Genomic DNA, 18097 nt, shown 5'->3' on the forward strand with positions numbered 1-18097 from the left:
CAACGCACTGCTACAACAATCTCACGTGCCCAAGGTTTCCATTTGATTCAATCCCTAATGTAGTCCCAAAACATGCAACATTCCAGAATTCACAAGTTCCAAAAATGCCCAAAAATACAACTCAGGCATACACACCCATACCAACAACAACCTTTATATTTTACACTAAATCACACATCTTCATTGTCTGCTCCAAACACACAGGTATATTTACTCTGCTACAGGTGTTGACATTTTCATCCAAAGCACATTTTACATATAGCATTCAAATCGTTCAACTACCATACACACACCTATGCATCATTCCTCATTAAGCACACAGATTCTAAAATTGCATATGCTTGTGAACTAGCAATTGGATTGCTCGCACTCAGCCTACGTATCAACCCTTGGCATTGATTGCACTCCAAATGCATAACATTAACCAAGTAGAAGGGCCATGATGTTGATCGATGCAAACAACAAATGCACATCACTTTCTATTCAATGCACAGAACACATATACACCAACATTTCGCTACAGGTTTATTCCGTCTCTAAGCGTCTAAAGTTCACAAGAGCACACATGTTAAATGTAATTGCCATAATCAAAGCAAGGTACAAAGCCTTCAGGTGTGCGCATTCAAATCTCAAGAAACCCTCACTAATCTGCCACTTGAAATCCCAGAAAATGTATTTCAGATGATCCCGAATTAACCCATGAAAGGAGGTTGAGAGACCTCAGAGACCAACAATTCTCATGACCAAAAAACTAAGAGAAACGTGCCAAAACCACTATTTAGAAAAAAGCACATTGAGTTAAATGTTGCTCCATAGAGCCGAGAATAATTCTTTAACAAAATGATGGTTCATAAATGCTCAGAAATCACCCTGAAAATCCAGCGTATACCTATAGCGAAGAAGGATTAAACGTTAAGCCCAGAACTTCGACCTCTTCTAAAGATATGCATGACTACTCCTGGCTTTAGGTGATTTCAAAGCTTGTGTTCATTTTGATTAGCGTTTTAATCATATCTCTTATGAATCCCTTTATATAGATTTGGAAGGTTCCATATGAGGGAGTTGAGGTGCCTTCTAAAGAGCTGGCCGACTTGAAATTTTGGAGGGAAATCAAATTTCAAATTAGTTATAGCCAAAACACCTTCCTTTATTATGAGGTCGACCTGTACCCTTGATATGATTTTAATTTGAATTTTGAGACCCTCCATGAAATATTTTAGCCACAAAATTTTGATTTAATTTATTAATGAAAATCTTTCTTGACATCATGATTTGAAGTATTTTAGCCACAAAATTTTGATTTAATTCATTAATGAAAATCCTTCTTGACATTGTGATTTGAAGTTAATGATACAATGCTACATTATCCCATCTTGGGGATTTTGACCACAAATAGGGATTTTAATCTTTAATCAATCATATCTCCAAAACCGTGAGGAGCCTTGTGGTGTGCCACATACCGTCAAAATCAACATAATGAGGAGTATCAAGTGATGATGGTTTCCAATGCAAAATCATTGATATGCATCTTCAAAATATTCAACAAGTGTGGGGCTTCTACGGTTTGCTAGGGCTCCTTGTTCTTTGGTGCTTCCATCACTACAATCCAAACAAATATTAAGAGTGTTCAAGAATCCATTGACAATAGCATTCAGCAATCTCCCCCTTTGTCATTGATGACAACATATACTCCCCCTACGATCACTGCTCCCCTGAGTCCATGGCTTTGATCATCTTCTCTTGATATCTCTCCCCTTTTGACATCAATGGCAAAGGGTTACTCCCCCTAACAAATCATCTTCCTCCGACTTCCTGAAAAAAGGCTTGTCTTCCTATAACTACTTCCCTCCCCCAAACACGCTATGCTTCACACGAGTTGGCACCACTGATTTCACATGAGTTCATATGAGCCCATCTGAAATTATATCCATGACTTTGCTTTTCAAACCTATTGCTCCACAAAGCTGACTAATCTGTACACCATGTTGATCACTACTCTGACTTCTTCACATTTTCTATCTATCAACCTGTCAAAAGGATAGATATTCAAAATTGCAATCACTATTATATAGACTCCACCTCTTTAACATTCACACGAAAGGGAGTTATCAAATTGGTTTCTTTATAATAACGTATGAACCAACTCTTTGGCCAGATCATCTTGAACCTTGTCATCTTCCATTGTAGATTCATAATGACCTTTCGATTTTACAAAACCTAAAATCATGACTATTGAGACTCTATCATTTGCTTGGTCTTTTTGCTTTTGTTTTCTTATATAGATCTTCCTATACCTAGTGTTAGGGTTGCCTTTCATGGAATATTCCATTCTTCACCTGCAACCGTGAGATATATGCCCATAGTTATGGAATTTGTATCATTCAATGTTGGGGCTAGATGATGGTGCAAACAACATATACTTTCTGTTGGAAAAGTCATTTCGAATTTCTTTCTTGTGATCTTGCAAACTTGCTTCTTGAGTTTTGATCATGTCTTTGATAATCATCCTTGTCATACATTTTGAAATCCCTAGCCATATGTCTGAAGTTAGAACATGAAAAACAATGACCATTAAACATGTTAGGGTACCTAGATGAGACATTTTTTCTTGTAGGAGGTACAATCCATTGTTGATCAACATTGCTCTTGGAGTGGCAACATTTTCAACCTTCTTTTGTCCTTCAATTTGCTTTGGCCTTTGAGAGATCTTGTTGTCATACTTCTCATCAACTTTGCTCCATGAGGTCTTGGAGGTTGCAACTCCCTTGGATGAATTTTCACCTGTATGATTGATACATGTTTTAATGCATGGATATCTTTGGCAACTGAGAATATCGTCCAAAGTTTGTGAACTCTACAACCTTTTGTTCAACTTGTCAACTTCAACCTTTAATGATATGATTTCTTCTAAATTTGGCATTTATGTTCATCTTCAATTCTTTTGGTTTCTTCAACTTGGTTCTTCATATAGATGTTCTCTTCTTCTAATTTTTTTACTTGATCACTGAAGTCTATTTCAATAATATGATCCTTCTTTTCAACATCATGCTAATGTTCCTTCTTCCATTCCTTAAGCTTTTCGATTTCAGATAGAGCTGCATCAACTTCCTTTTGCTTTCGACTAAATTCACCCTCGTACTTTTGTAGAGATTCTTCTAATTGACTTTCCAAGTGTTTCTCTTTCTTTTCTACTTCCTGCGTTTAAAGTTTTAAGAGAGCAACTTCTTCGAGTGTGCGATTTACTTATCTATGTTCTTCAAATGTACCAAGGCACTAGTTAGTACTTTTTCATGTCCACTTCTGCTTCTTCTTCTTCTTCTTCTTCTTCTTCTTCATTGTCAGATTCTTCAACCTAAGAGTTTTCTTGATTTGAATTATGATCATGATCACCTTGATCTACATGCTTCTTTGAGTAGAGATCATGGAGCTTCTTCCAAAGACTTTTGGTTGATGAGGATCAATCAACTTTGGCTTTTACAAGATCTGGTAGAGCACTGCAAATGATACTCAAAGCTTTTGTATTGTACCTTTTAGATTCATTGGTAGATGTGTCTTCAAAAAGAACAGTGACATACATCACATCTCTGCTTTCAAATTGACTACCATTTTAGATTCCCAAATTTCATATTTGGCTTCATCGAAGAACTATAGCATTCGAGACTTCCTCTGATTCTTTTGATCATTTGGCAGCTTGCTTCTTCAACTTTTCCATCTATGCACTCTAAGATTTGCCTTTCAATTGTTAAGTTGCAACTGAAGGACCCTTCTCTAATACCAATTGTTGGAAATACTAAGAGGGGGGTGAATCAAACTTTCTTTTTAATTATAGTTAATTTTAAACTTTATAGAGCATTAATTATCATTATCATCAGATAAACATAAATAGTGATCAACACCATTCAATAATGCAAAACAATAAAGATAGTACACTAGAGATTTTAGATGGAAACCCTTCTAGGGGAAAAAGCACCAAACACTTCTTAATATTTGTCTTCAATAATTTTCATCAATTAGGAAGCTCCAACTTCCAAGGTTTTCAGCTCCAACACCCTGATTTACCAGCTCCAATTAGAAAGGTGCTCCAACGCCCTAGTTTATGGGAACCAACCTGAAAGATGCTACAACACCCTGTTTCTTAGCTCCAACTGGAATGATGCTCCAATGCCCTGCACAAGCTCCAACTTTCCCTAGCACCACCCTACCACCTTGAAGTGTTTTCAGTGTTCAACCTGAAGGAGAATCCACTATCTTTCCTTGCACCACCTTGCCACCGTGAACAACAAGTTGCCACTGGCTCTGAAGGCTCCAACCTTCAGGTCACCATGGCGGAACGCATTTCACAATTTTTAAACTTGATCCTCTTGCGCTCAATAGAATGAATAACATCAAAATAATTTGATGGCTTTTGTCAATTTATAACACTAGCACAAAGTTTTCAGCAACAACATCTTCTTTTGTTCAAATGATCAAACCCTAGCTGTCAATATCAATTGTCATAGACAATTCTGCCTTTGCTCAATATCAATACCAAAACCTGATTGTTCAACATCTTTCTCTGCAATACAAGATTCTGACAAAGAATATCAACACCAAAATTCAATCAATTAGATTCACAACAATAATTGTCTTCTTAGCTTACTCGAACCTTTGCTTAGCGCGCACAATTACCATCAATTGTATACAAGGCAATAGCTCAAGGTAATGGTAATACTAGGCTTGGCCAACACTCTTACTGAACATATTGGACTCATGAAAGCCCTATTGTCATATACAACTATTAGGATCATGTACTTGGTCTCCTAAACACATCAACCAAAACAACATACCCTATCTCATGTCTTTGTAAACATACTAGGACTCATATGATCACGATGTGCATTCAAATATTTTCGCTCTGTAAAGGTTACAAAAAAACTACTTCAATCTATACATATCAAGCTCTACAATTATGTACCGAATACACATAGTAGTGACACATACATATGGCAGCGAAACAAGACATTCAACAATGAACCTCAAGCCTCTAGAGCATATTTATATCAGCAACTTTGTCCAATCGTGTTCAGCATATTTGCAACCTATGTTATTCATGGCAATAGCATACAATTCTATCCATAACTCCAAGGACACCATCCCCTGCAACAACACTCAAGCTAGCAACGTTGTGTTCAACCTTTAAGCACACACTACCTCTGGCATCTAGTCACAATGGAGTTTGCAATCAAAATAAACAATACTCTGTCACACATACTCTACAATACTTGACCTTTGGTCCATATGCATATATATATATATAGATATATATATATATATATATATATCTATATATATATATATATATATCTATATCTATATCTATATATATATATATATATATATATATATATATATATATATTCACATTGTCTTTTGTCTGATAACAATTTCATAAAGAAGAGTTTTAGGTTGGACGCTCTGCAACTGCTCTGAGCTTGCGGCGGCGGTCTCGGCCCTCTGGGCACCTCGGAGGGCTCTGTTGCCCTCATTCTGCTGACAGGCTTTCTTTTGTTCCGTGTTGAGCTGCGCGGCGCTTCGTTTGGATCTTGCGTCGATTTGGGGCAGCGCGACGCGCAGAGTCGGCCCCCTCTCTTGGCTGAGCGCGACGCTCTGAACCTTCGCGGAGCCCTGGTCTTCAGCGCAGCGTTTTGGCCCTCTGATTTTTGGATTTGCAGGGGTGCTATCTTGTGGGGTATGGGTTGAGTTCTGCTGCGACTCAGCTGCCGCCATGGGTGATCCCGGGGGTGAGGAGCCCTCTCCCACTCCTCCGCTCTCGTCTGAAGAAGCTTTCCGCCGCCTGTTATCACAGAAAGGGAAGAAGCGACCGGCCCCTGAGGTCCCAAAGTTCATTAAAAAACTTGAGGAAATCCCTGAGATCGCTCTGCAAGAAGAACAACCGATTAAAATAGCCCTTGCCCTTGCTGACAGAGGGCTGGTTGGGCAATTTATGGGTCGATGGCCTTCTACCAAAACCACTGATGATTGGATTCAACGCAACTGGAGACCACAACTGAAAGATAATGTGATCTGCTATGCGGTTGGCAGAGGCTTTTTCATTTTCGAATTCACCTCCAAAGAAGACCGAGATCTGGTATTCAGAAATGGTCCGTATTTCATGGGAAATCAGGGTCTGTATCTCAATAAGTGGACCCCTGACTTCGATCCTTCAGTTGATGTCCCGAAGGAGGTCCCAGTCTGGGTTCGTCTCCCCAACCTCCCGATCCACTGCTGGAGCTTTCAATCTTTGCAAATGATTGGGAATGGTCTGGGCAGATTCATCGACAAAGCAGATAATAAGGGCCAATACACCTGTGCTAGAATCTGTGTGGAAGTCGACTTAGAAGCTGGGTTACCTGAGGCGGTTAAACTTACAGTGGGAGAATGGCAACACTATCAAAAATTGGACTACGAGCAACTGCCTTTCAAATGCAGAACCTGTCATGAACACGGACACTTCCAACGGAATTGTCCTAAAGCCCCAGCAGGGACTAAGGAGGACGAAGAAGGGTGGAAAGAAATCAAAAGAGGCAAGGCTATTCCAAGGTCGACTGAGAAGAAAAATGTTGGGCCAGTGGGGAAGCCTCAGACCAAGCCAAAGGCCAATGAAGCTCCAAAGGTTGGCTCCTCCTCAGGTGGGAACGCAGAAACCATCAGGGCTCAAGAAGAACCGGAAGACTTGTCGAAGAACGCAATAGAAAATGATACTGAAACAAACACCCTCCCAGCAGATAGAGGCAATGAAAGAAATGCAGATAAAGAAGAGCATATCAGCCTGGCCTCCGAAACTGATGAAGAATCAGAAGAAAGAGTCTATGAATCAGACAGCTCGCAAGTCACCCCTATCAAATCGGCCAGGGGTCGAAAATCCAAGAAGAAACAGAGAGAGGAGAAAACTTATCTGGATGTTCTCCAAGGCTCCCAGAAAACACTCAAGGGAATGATGAATACAAGATCCGGGCGCAAGCATGGCACGGCTCCAAAAGGAGCCACTACCTCCCAAGCCAATAAATAATGAAATACGTCTCCTGGAATTGCAGAGGATTAGGCAGCAGACTGAAAGAAGATGCCCTGAAAGATATAGTGAGAATGTATTCGCCTGAAATCCTACTCATCCAGGAGACAAAGTTGGAGGAACTTCTCCTCCTCCATGCTAGCAAATCCTTCTGGCGTAAAGGACATGGGAGTGTTGTCAGTGCGAGAGGCGCCTCCGGAGGAATCGGTTCCTTCTGGGATAGCTCTCTCTATGACCTGATTCAGAAAGATTGCTCTCCCCACTGGCTTTTCACGAAGCTCCTCCATAAAGACTCTGGCCAACAAGTAAGTATGTTCAATATATATGCTCCAGTCCTTCCATCTGAGAAAAAATCATGTTGGGATTCGATTTTGTCCTATCTTTCGTTGCACAATCCAGAAAACATTATTATTGCAGGAGATATGAATGTCACTCTAGCTGTAAATGAGAAAAAGGGTGGCTCCCCAGTCAGGGATCCAGCTAGAGAGTGGGTTGAAGACCTTATGTTGGGTTGGGAGCTGGAGGATATCAAGCCCACATCTGGGAAGTTCACCTGGTCCAACAAAAGGGTTGGCCCCAGCCATATTGCTGCTCGATTGGACAGATTTCTCGTCCAATCCTCTTTCCTGACCAGCGGTCTAATGGCCTCTTCCAAAATTCTGCCAAACAGTACCTCTGATCACAAGCCCATTCTCCTTGATCTTTCCATGGATGAAAACCTTGGCCCTATTCCCTTTAGATTCAGCCCATTGTGGCTTCAGCATGATGGCTTCCAAGAGGTGGTTTCAGAGGCCTGGAACAGGCATGTTCATGGTTCCCCTTTCTATGTGTGGGAAGAAAAAATGAGGGGGCTAAAAAGAAGGCTCAAGGAGTGGGCTAGAAAGTTGAAATCTCCCACCTCCAAAAGAAAGGAGGCCCTGGACAGTCTTGCTGCCCACCAATTAACTTTGGAAAATACTGTTGTCTCCCACGACCTCCTTCAAATAGAAGTTGATCTGCAAAAAGAACTCCACAAAGCAAGTAGGGAAGAAGAAGAGTACTGGAGACAGAAATCCAGAACTCTTTGGTTACAAGCTGGGGACAAAAATTCTAGCTTCTTCCACAAACAAGCTGAAGCACGCAAGCACTTCAAAACTGTAAAAGAAATTCACCATCAAAACGCAGTGATCAAGGATTTTGAAGGCATAAAGAGGGCTGCCCACTCTTTCTTCAAAGATCTCTACTCTGCCCCCGATGATCCTCCCATTGATCCTCATGCCTATCCGATGGACTTAATTCCCCAATGTGTCCAAGAATCTGACAATTCTATGCTGACTGCTCCAATCAGCATGAATGAACTTAAATTTGCCCTGGATAGTATGGAACCCGATAAAGCTCCTGGCCCGGATGGGTTCCCTGTCAGATTCTATCTATCCTGTTGGGCCACAATAAAAAATGACTTGTTGAGAATGGTCAGGAAATCTCAATCTTGTGCCAAGATCGGAGGCGGCATCAACTCAGCATTTCTTGCCTTGATTCCAAAAGAGAAAGGCGCATCCGATTTCAGCAGATTCAGGCCAATCTCTTTGTGTAACTCTAGTTACAAGTTGATCACCAAAATTATAGCCAATCGCCTTAAGAAGATTCTGCCGTCCATTATCCCTGAAAACCAAGGAGGATTCATCAAAGGGAGAAAAATACTGGACAATATTGTGCTGGTGCAAGAAGCAGTCCATTCAAGCTATCACCGAAAGGAGAAAGGTATGGTGATTAAACTGGATCTGGCAAATGCCTTTGATAGGGTGAGACATGATTTCCTGTTTATTGTGATGACGAAAATGGGCTTCTCTTCAGCCATCATTAATTGGGTTAAAGCCTGCATTGCCTCTCCTTGGATAGCGTCGTTGGTCAATGGTCGACCTTCAGATTTTTTCCAAGCCTCTAGGGGCCTTAGACAAGGTTGCCCCTTGTCCCCGCTTCTTTATGCTATTCAAGCCACAGTGCTCAGTTTCCAGCTCGAATATGGTCAACAGACTCAAACCCTCCCTGGCCTTCGTATGGCTAGCAATGTCAAAGACATAAACCATGCTCAATTTGCTGATGACACTTTATTGCTTGGTGGGGCAAGCATAAACTCTGCAAGATACTTCAAGAAGGAGCTGGATATTTATAGAGAGGTCTCGGGCAGCAAGATCAACTACCTAAAAAGCACAATCTATGGCTGGAACTGCTCGGTCAAGGAATTATCAGAAATTGCAAGGTTTCTTGATATGGAAGGATCCTGGGCCTGGGACTCTTTTAAATATCTGGGGATCCCAATCTTCAAGGCCATTCCTAAAGTAGCCCACTGGATACCCCTGCTGGACAAGCTTAAACTCAGAATCCATGCCTGGGGAGCCTCTTGGCTGAACAACGCTGGAAAGGTCATTCTGATGAAAGCTGTTCTCTCAAGTATGCCGTTATATCAGCATTCCATCCTCCTTGCCCCTAAAACCTTCATAAGCAAAATGGAAGCTCTTCTGAGGCGTTTTCTGTGGGAAGGGGGAAAAAATAATGAAAGAAGGCTTCACCTAGTTAAATGGGATACTATTAAAAAGCCATTTATGGAAGGAGGTCTCCAAATGCGCGATCTAGCTGCCCAGAATCTGGCCTTGGGAGCCAAGCTGCTCTGGAACATTGTCTCTGGAAATTTAAGTTGGAGCAAGAAGGTCCTGTGGAAAAAATATTTTCATGGGCAGCGCCTTAGATGCTTGGACCAGCCACCTAGAACTTCCAAAGGTTCTCCTGTTTTTAAACTCTGTCTCAAAGCCTTGGAGCACTTCAGCCATAATCTGTTCTGGATCCCAGGTAATGGGCAAAAAATAAGAATCTGGGATGATCCAATTCTTGGTGATCAACCTTTGAATCAGATGGAAGATCTCGCCAATATCAAAGCCTGGCTACAGGCCCGCAATTTAAATACCCTCTGGGACATCTCCACCTGGTCGGAGGATGCTACCTGTCTATGGAACAGCTGGCACCTGGGGGAGATTCCTCAGTGGCTGGAAGGTGAAGCCTCGATTCTGCTGGATAGGCTCCAAGGGAAATCCCCTTTAAGAGCTTCTGCTAAGGACAAACGAGGGTGGGGATCACGTTCTGGTGCATATTCAGCTTCTGAAGGTTACAAAAGTTTGATGGCCTTTCCGAATGTTCCTCCGGATCCTGCTCAATGGAAATTTATTTGGGCATTCCCCTCTCTCCCCAAAGTTGATTTCTTCTGCTGGACTTTAGCACACAACAGCATCCTCACTAGAGATAATCTCCGTAGGCGTGGTATGGAAGGTCCTTCCATGTGCACCCTTTGTATGTCGGATGATGAAACCGTTGATCATATGTTCTTAAATTGCCCCTTTGCTCAAGAAGTCTGGAAGGGTGTCCTGCTGCTAGATTCTGACAAAATAGAGCTCCCAGGGAACATCCCAAATCTTATTCAAAACTGGGTCACTTTATCTCCGTTCGATCTCTCCAAAAAACATCTTCTCAAAACTTGTTGGATGTGGATTCCCAAATTTGTTTGCTGGAAGCTGTGGCTGGAAAGGAACAACAGATCATTCAGGAATGAAAGCGGCAATCCGACAAGAGTCATCAATAAAGTCAAAGCTTTTTTGGGGGAATCTCTAGCAGCCAATACTATCATAAAGAATGGAAAAGAGCTGGACAGAGAGGAGGATCTCTGGTTGAAAGGGTTGTTCCCAAATCATAAGGATCGTTCCCCTCCTCCTGCTATTGCCCACTCCAACTGGGAAATTCGGTTGGGAGAGCAGGAGTTCATTAAGTGGAGGTCGGCTCTGAATGAACATTGTCTATTTTTTGACGGGGCCTCTAAAGGCAATCCTGGTATCGCTGGAGGCGGTGGGGTTCTCCTGGGTCCTGATGGTTCAACTGTGCTTCGTTTTGCCTGGGGTCTGGGCAGGGAAACTAATAACAGAGCGGAGGCTCTAGCTCTGTGGCAGGGTCTGAATCAAGCGATTAAAGGTAATTTCCTCTCCATATTTGTCTTCGGGGACTCCAGGCTCATTATCCAGGCGTTGAACACTCATAAGAATCCTACTAAGCTCCAATTATCCACCATCCTCAGGAAAATCAGGTTTATATTGCCAAAATTTCTCAAAATCTCTTTCTTTCATATCCCCAGGAAGTTAAATTCCCAGGCGGACAAGGAAGCCAATCTAGGCTCTCTTCGGAGTAAAAGATCTCTTTCAGTTAATCATGCTGACTCAATCTGCAATATCCCTTAAGACCTGTGATTTTTGGGCCTCTCCTCCCTCTGGGTTCTACTCTGTTTCCAAGCCTCGCCCATCTTTCTCCCTGTCTGATCCGACTCATTTTCTTTTGAAAGACCAGTTGCTAATGATCTTGGTTCCTTCTGTAACGATGCAGCCTGACCTCTATCCCCAAATCTTCGAGCTGTGCCCTTCCCCTGTTTTCCCTGTTGTTTCCCTTTGCAATCCGATGAAAGGGCGTTGGGCGATCATCTTCAGCGCCAGTGGTAGAAGCAATCACGCTCAGTCAGCTATTCAGATTGGATCTACAGGCTTCCAAAGGGAGGGAACTCCTCTCGGCCTCCTGATCTGCCAAATTTCGGGCCTGTCTGCTAACACGGAAGGAAATCAAATTGCCCATTCTTCACAAACTTCAGCGTTCAATCGTGACTCTCCTGGCATACTCAAGGTTTCTCTATTCGATGCCTTTCCCAGCGTTTCTTCCGGCCAAGGAATCATTGTTAACAGAATCTCCATGTTAGGCGATCTCAGTACCTGCAGCAAGTATTCCTGTCGCAATAGAAGAATCCTGCTCTGCGCTCTTAGCCAGAGCAGTAATGTAACAGCTCACGGCTGCTGTTTTGGCGCCGCTTAATAATATCTAACCGTTTCTGTCTAAAAAAAAACAATTTCATAAACAATGTTTAAGCAATGCATAATATGACCCATTGACAATGTTGGCACAAGCTATCATCGATCTCTATTCATTTTCCTAACTTGATATCTCCTGTAAAAACATAAACAAGTAAGCATGTAATGTTTAACATTTAACATTTTTAATCCAATATCAACCCTATCAATCTATCAATCTAATTATTATTATATATAAAGACAATATAAATTTAAAATATAAAGAGGTTTACAAACACTCAAAAAAGAAGTATGGTAAATAAATAAAATATAAATAAATTAAAGGTATGGTAAATAAATAAAACATATTTTTATATTTACTCCATAAACTTCTTCACATTTAAGAAAACTCAAAAAAGAGGTTTTATTCAAGTGAAGCCTATGGGCCAAATACCATGGGACAAATAATTATTAATACCATGGTAAATAAAAGGGATATGAGAAATAAATAAAAATATAAATAAACTAGAGCTATGATAAATAAATAAAACCTCTTTTTATATTTACTCCATAAATCTCTTTATACTTACTAACACTCAAAAAATAGATTTTATTTAGGTGAAGCCTGTGAGCCAAATACCATGGACCAAAATATTATTAATACAATGAAAAAAAACATTATTAACCCTAATATTAATATTAAAATATGATTTCTATTATTATTATTATTATTATTATTATTATTATTATTAAATCTAATATTCATATTAATATATTATAATATTAATATTATTAAATTTAATAATTTTGGATTAATACAATATTAAATTTGTTATATTATAATATATATTAATATATCATGATATATATTAACTCTAGATATATATAGGAGGGAAGAACAAAGACATAGAGTGATAGAGTTGGAGAGATTGGGGGAGTAACAAAGGAGAGATGGGGATAAATTGAAGGAGAAGGGAGAGGAGGAATGAAGAGAGAGAGGGAGAGGAATGAGAGAGGTAGAGAAGGGTAAGATAGGGAGAGGGAGACACAAAGATGGAGGGGGGAGAGGGAGAAGGAAAGAGGGAGAGAGATAGTGAGAGGATTGGAGGGCAGAGAGAGAGAGAGAGAGAGATGGAAGAGAGAGGGAGGTATGAGAGAAAGGGAGAAAGAGGAAGGATGAGAGAAAGGACTTGAGAGAGAGGAGGAGAGAGGGAGGGAAGAAGAAAGACATAGAGACTGAGAAGTGGAGAGAGAGAGGGAGTGACAAGGGAGAGATGGAGAGAGAGAGTGTATGTTTAGGGGTGAGATAAAGAGACAAAGGAGAGACAGAGAGAAGGAGAGATAATGAGAGAGGGAGGGATATAGTAACATACTTAGAGAGAGAAAGAGAGAGAGAGGGGATTGGATGGCAAAGAGAGAGAGAGAGAGATGGGGGAAGAAAGAGGGAGGTAGGAGAGAAAGGGGGAGAGAGGAAGTACGAGAGAACGGACTTGAGAGAGAGGAGGATAGAGGGAGGGAGAGAGAGGGAGGGATAGGGAAATGGAGTTGGAGGGGGGGGAAGGGGAGAAGAAATACATAGAAAGTAAGAAGTGGAAAGAGAGAGGGAGTGACAAGTGAGAGATGGAGAGAGTGTGTATGTTTGGGGTGAGATAAAGAGACAAAGGAGGAGAGATGGAGAGAATGGGGGAGAGAAGGAGAGAGGAGAGGGGGAGGGATATAGTAACAGAGTTGGAGAGAGAGAGAGAGAGAGAAAGAGAGAGAGGGAGAGAGATGGGAAGGAAGAGAGAGGAGGATGTGAGAGAGTGGAGAGGGGGGGAAAGAGAGATGGAGTTGGACGGGAAGAGGGGGGGAAAGAGAGATGGAGTTGGACGGGGAGAGAGAGGGAGGTAAGAAGAAAGAAAAAGAGAGAGAAATGTGGAGAGAGAAAGAGAGGAAGTGATAAGGAAGATGGAGAGAGAGGGAGAGAGAACAGTAGGAGGGAAGAGAGATAGAAGTGGGGGAGAGGGAGAGAAAGGGAAGAGAGAGGGAGAGGAGGAGGGAGGGATAAACAGATAGATTGGAGAAAGAGAGTGTATTTTTTTGGGGGTGATATAGAAAGACAAAGGGAGACAAAGATATAGATGGAAAGTGAAGAGAGGGAAGAAGAGAGAGATGGAGGGAGGGTGGGACAAAGAGATTGATCGATATGGAGTGAGAGACGTGTGTATTTGGGGGGGTGAGATAAAGAGACAAAGAAGGAGAGATGAAGGGAGATAATGGAGGGGGGAGAGAGGAAAGAATATTTCTTGCACTAGATGCATTGATTTCAGTGTAGATGGTGATTTGTAATCTTATTTGATTGCTTGCACTAAATGCATTGATTTTAGTGTAGATATTGATTTCTAATGATATTTGATTGTTTGCACTAGATGCATTGATTTCAATGTAGATGATTTCTAATGATATTTGATTGTTTGAACTAGATGCATTGATTTCAATGTAGACGATTTCTAATCTTATTTGATTGCTTGCACTAAATGCATTGATTTCAGTGATTTTTAATCCTATTTGATTTCTTGCACTAGATGCATTGATTTCAATGTAGATGATTTCTAATCCTATTTGATTGTTTGCACTAAATGCATTGATTTCAGTGTAGATGGTGATTTTTAATCCTATTTGATTGTTTGCACTAGATGCATTGATTTTAGTGTAGATGTTGGTTTATAATCCGATTTGCTTACTTGCACTCGATGCATTGATTTGAGTGTAAATGTTGATTTCTAATCCTATTTGATTGCTTGCATTAGATGCATTGATTTCGATGTAAATGTCGTTTTCTAATCTTATTTGAATGCTTGCATTAGATGCATTGATTTCAGTGTAGATGTTGATTTTTGATTTGATGTAATTGGATGCATGATGGTACATTAATTTTAAAGTGATTGGATTAACATTGTGCATTGATTTGTGTAAGCACAAAAAATTATTAACAATGTATATTGACTTTTGTGTTATAATAATTCAACCTATTAATATTGAAGAGAAAGAGAGACAAGGTATGATGTTTACTACAATAGCTCGAGCTAAAGATTTAAATGGTTTATGGTTTAACATGTCCTTTTCATATAATCTATATAAAAAGATGACAAAAGTAACAAGGGTGACAATAAGAATAGTAGAAGAAAATAATATGAAAACTATTTGTAATTAACTATATTCTTATTATTCACATTTTCTATCATTCAACATTATTACATTGTCACTTTTCATCATTAAATTTATTAACAATATTTATCATCTCAACAAACTAAAGTAACTAAACAAATTTAAAATTAAAAATGACCAAATTAATCTCAGACATATTTAACATATTTAAAATGATTATATTAATATGAGATGAATTTACATATTATTGATAAAATTAATCATATGTTCGTTAGATTTTCTTTGGCCGCACACGACTAAAACCAATCTAGATCCATCTTAACTTCGGATCTATTAAGTGCCGAGCGGGATCAAATCTCTCGAGATGCAAACCTTTCCTTAAGTTTTGCACTCAAAAAAGAGGTTTGCACTTCAAGAGATTTGATCCGAGATTTGATCCCTCTTGGCACTTGATAGATCTGGAGTTAAGATGGATCTAAGTTGGTTTTAATTTGAATTTTGAGACCCTCTACCAAATATTTTAGCCGCAAACATTTGATTTAATTCATTAATGAAAATCCTTTTTGACATCATGATTTGAGGTTAATGATAAATTGTCACATCATCCCATCTTGGGGATTTTGACCACAAATAGGGGTTTTAATCTTTAATCAATCATATCTCCCAAACCGTGAGGAGCCATGGTGTTCGATCTGCATCCTCAAAATATTCAACATGTGTCAAGCCTTCTAGGGCTTTCCAAGGCTCCTTGTCCTTTAGAACTTCCATCGCTACAATCCAAAAAAAATATTAAGAGCATTCAAGAATCAATGTTGGCATCAATGACAACACCATTCAACAACAAGATCATGTGGAAACCAACACAAAGATTACCTTCTAAAAATTGGTTATCCAAAGAAGGCAATGATACAAAGGTATACTACATACATGATAGATCCAACCAAATCCTCAAAAAAAAAACAACATAGAAAGTTCTAAACAGTAAAATAGTACATATCTCTGAGGAGGAAATACAAATAACCAGACCAAAAAACTCTAACTGGGATAGCCAAAAAAAGATTAAAAGTTGTCTGCAAAACTACTTTTGATTATGTCAAGTGGTGAATAGGGAGACTGCCTCTTTTAGCCATAATTGTAGTGTCATTCTTCAAATAAAATAATTCTATAAGTCAAGTTGAGAGCTCTTTTGGATAAAGAGTCTGCCCTTGTATTCCAGATCCTATAAATATGTTGAAAAGAAATAGATTGAAGCCTTTCCTTTATTGTCAATAACCTTCCCTGACAGAAGCATAAAGTTGAGTACTTGCAATTTCTTCCCATATATCGCAACAACTTTACAAATGATTATGAATTAGAGAGGATTATGGTTGGTTTTGCTAATGATGGTTGTGAGTTCAATTCATGTAGCACTTGTAACTAGCATCCAAGGTTGACATACTTCCACTCCTCTAGTTGAGATTTGGCCATGTGGGTTTTGAAGCCAAGTTTCCCAACATGATTTATGATTATCTAACTTGCACCCAAGTCACGTGTGACGCTTGATCAAAGGTGATGATCCAAATTAGTAGCAGTTTTCAAGCAGTCAACTTCTGATGTGATTTCCAAGCAAATGAAAACAGATCTAGAAAAACTAAAACATAGGTTTTGTGCAAAATGAGCCCATTTAGGTGACTTGCAAAGTGGATTTTCAAAAGAGTACACAGTTCAAGAGATATGTTTAATTCTTTAAACCAGATTTTCTCAAATGTTTTGCGGTCATTTCCAAATGCATCCCAAAATTGGAGTGCTTGCACAACAATTTGGCAAATTCCCCTTATGTTCAACAAGTTTCAGTTTGTATGGTTCTAACTTTAGCTTAATTTTGCACGGGAATACAAATTGCTTTGATTTGTATCAAGGGTTTCTATCCTGCTCATTTCATCGTTAATGTAAACAACATATGAAGTGACTTTGGTGCACTCTTTTGGGGGTGGGGCGTAGAGGGAAAGGATGATAATTTTTGACTCTACCTTGTTTTTATCATGTGATTTTTTTTTTCAGAGAGAAAAAACCATCATAGCTTATATTAAGAGAATATAATGATCTGAATACATAGATATGTTGGAAACAGATTTTCCAAATATACTGAAGAGTATCAGGTATTCCAAATAACTAATTACCAGATACCAAAATATAATATCATATCAGTCCAAAAACTTTCAGAATTGTCTTAGACCGATCAGCACATATTAATAGGCCAAACTGAAAAGATTTACAAGATTGAAACGCTTTCAAAAACATGTGATACAATATCAATTGGTGTGCAATTATTTCTTGAGCTTCTAAATTTCTGAGTAAAGTCCCTCTTTTGGAGGTGGGGCATAGAGGGAAAGGATGATAATTTTGACTCTACCTTGTCTTTATCATGTGATACAATATCAATTGGTGTGCAATTATTTCTTGAGCTTCTAAATTTCTGAGTACGCTATAGGCAAACTTCTAAGATTTCTGAGTACGCTATAGGCAAACTTCTAAGAGAAGGCAAGGCCCTATTCATCTCAAAATTAGCACCTTAACTTATATATTTTGTGTGGTAAATTAGATTGAATTTCATTTTGTATATCACAATCACCATAGAATTCAATTTTTTGTTGCAAGAGTGATACCAGTAGTCAATTCCTGCATTATTTTTACTCATTCTATGTATGGTTTTGTTAGAAATCGTTCAACAAAGTTCCCATGTTGAATGAATCATTAGTCTAATTGATGACTCTTTGAACAGAGAATTGTCAGAGCTACAGTCTATGCACTCGCTTGTTCATTGATTTCACTAATTGATAACTGCTCATGGTGAATGACCTATTGAGAATGTTAGCTTTACTTTGGTTATTTTTGTTTTGATCGAAGGTTGTCAATCTTACAAAGAAAGTGGGTCTAACAGGGCGCTGTTGATTGTGATTTTTTATATATTCAACCCTAAATTCTACCTTGGAATATCCATTGTTGCATGAGCAACCATTTTTAGAGGATTATGCTTTGCTGTTAAGTGCTGTGATAGTTGTAAAATTTTGAA

General features: G+C 39.5%; 1 protein-coding gene across 1 annotated transcript; it reads left to right on the plus strand.

Moving 5' to 3' along the window:
- Window positions 1-5764: 5764 nt before the first annotated feature.
- LOC149182870 (uncharacterized) lies at window positions 5765-11304 on the plus strand. The gene is made up of 4 exons (XM_089414706.1): window positions 5765-6864; window positions 7074-7535; window positions 7683-8617; window positions 8882-11304. The coding sequence occupies exons 1-4, from the start codon at window positions 5765-5767 to the stop codon at window positions 11302-11304; spliced, it is 4920 nt and encodes a 1639-aa protein (XP_089270832.1).
- Window positions 11305-18097: the final 6793 nt, after the last annotated feature.

Source organism: Pinus tabuliformis, chromosome 3_2 (genome assembly GCF_031772625.1).
Source record: "Pinus tabuliformis cultivar Carrire ecotype Pingquan chromosome 3_2, CPIR1, whole genome shotgun sequence".
Classification (NCBI taxonomy): domain Eukaryota; kingdom Viridiplantae; phylum Streptophyta; class Pinopsida; order Pinales; family Pinaceae; genus Pinus; species Pinus tabuliformis.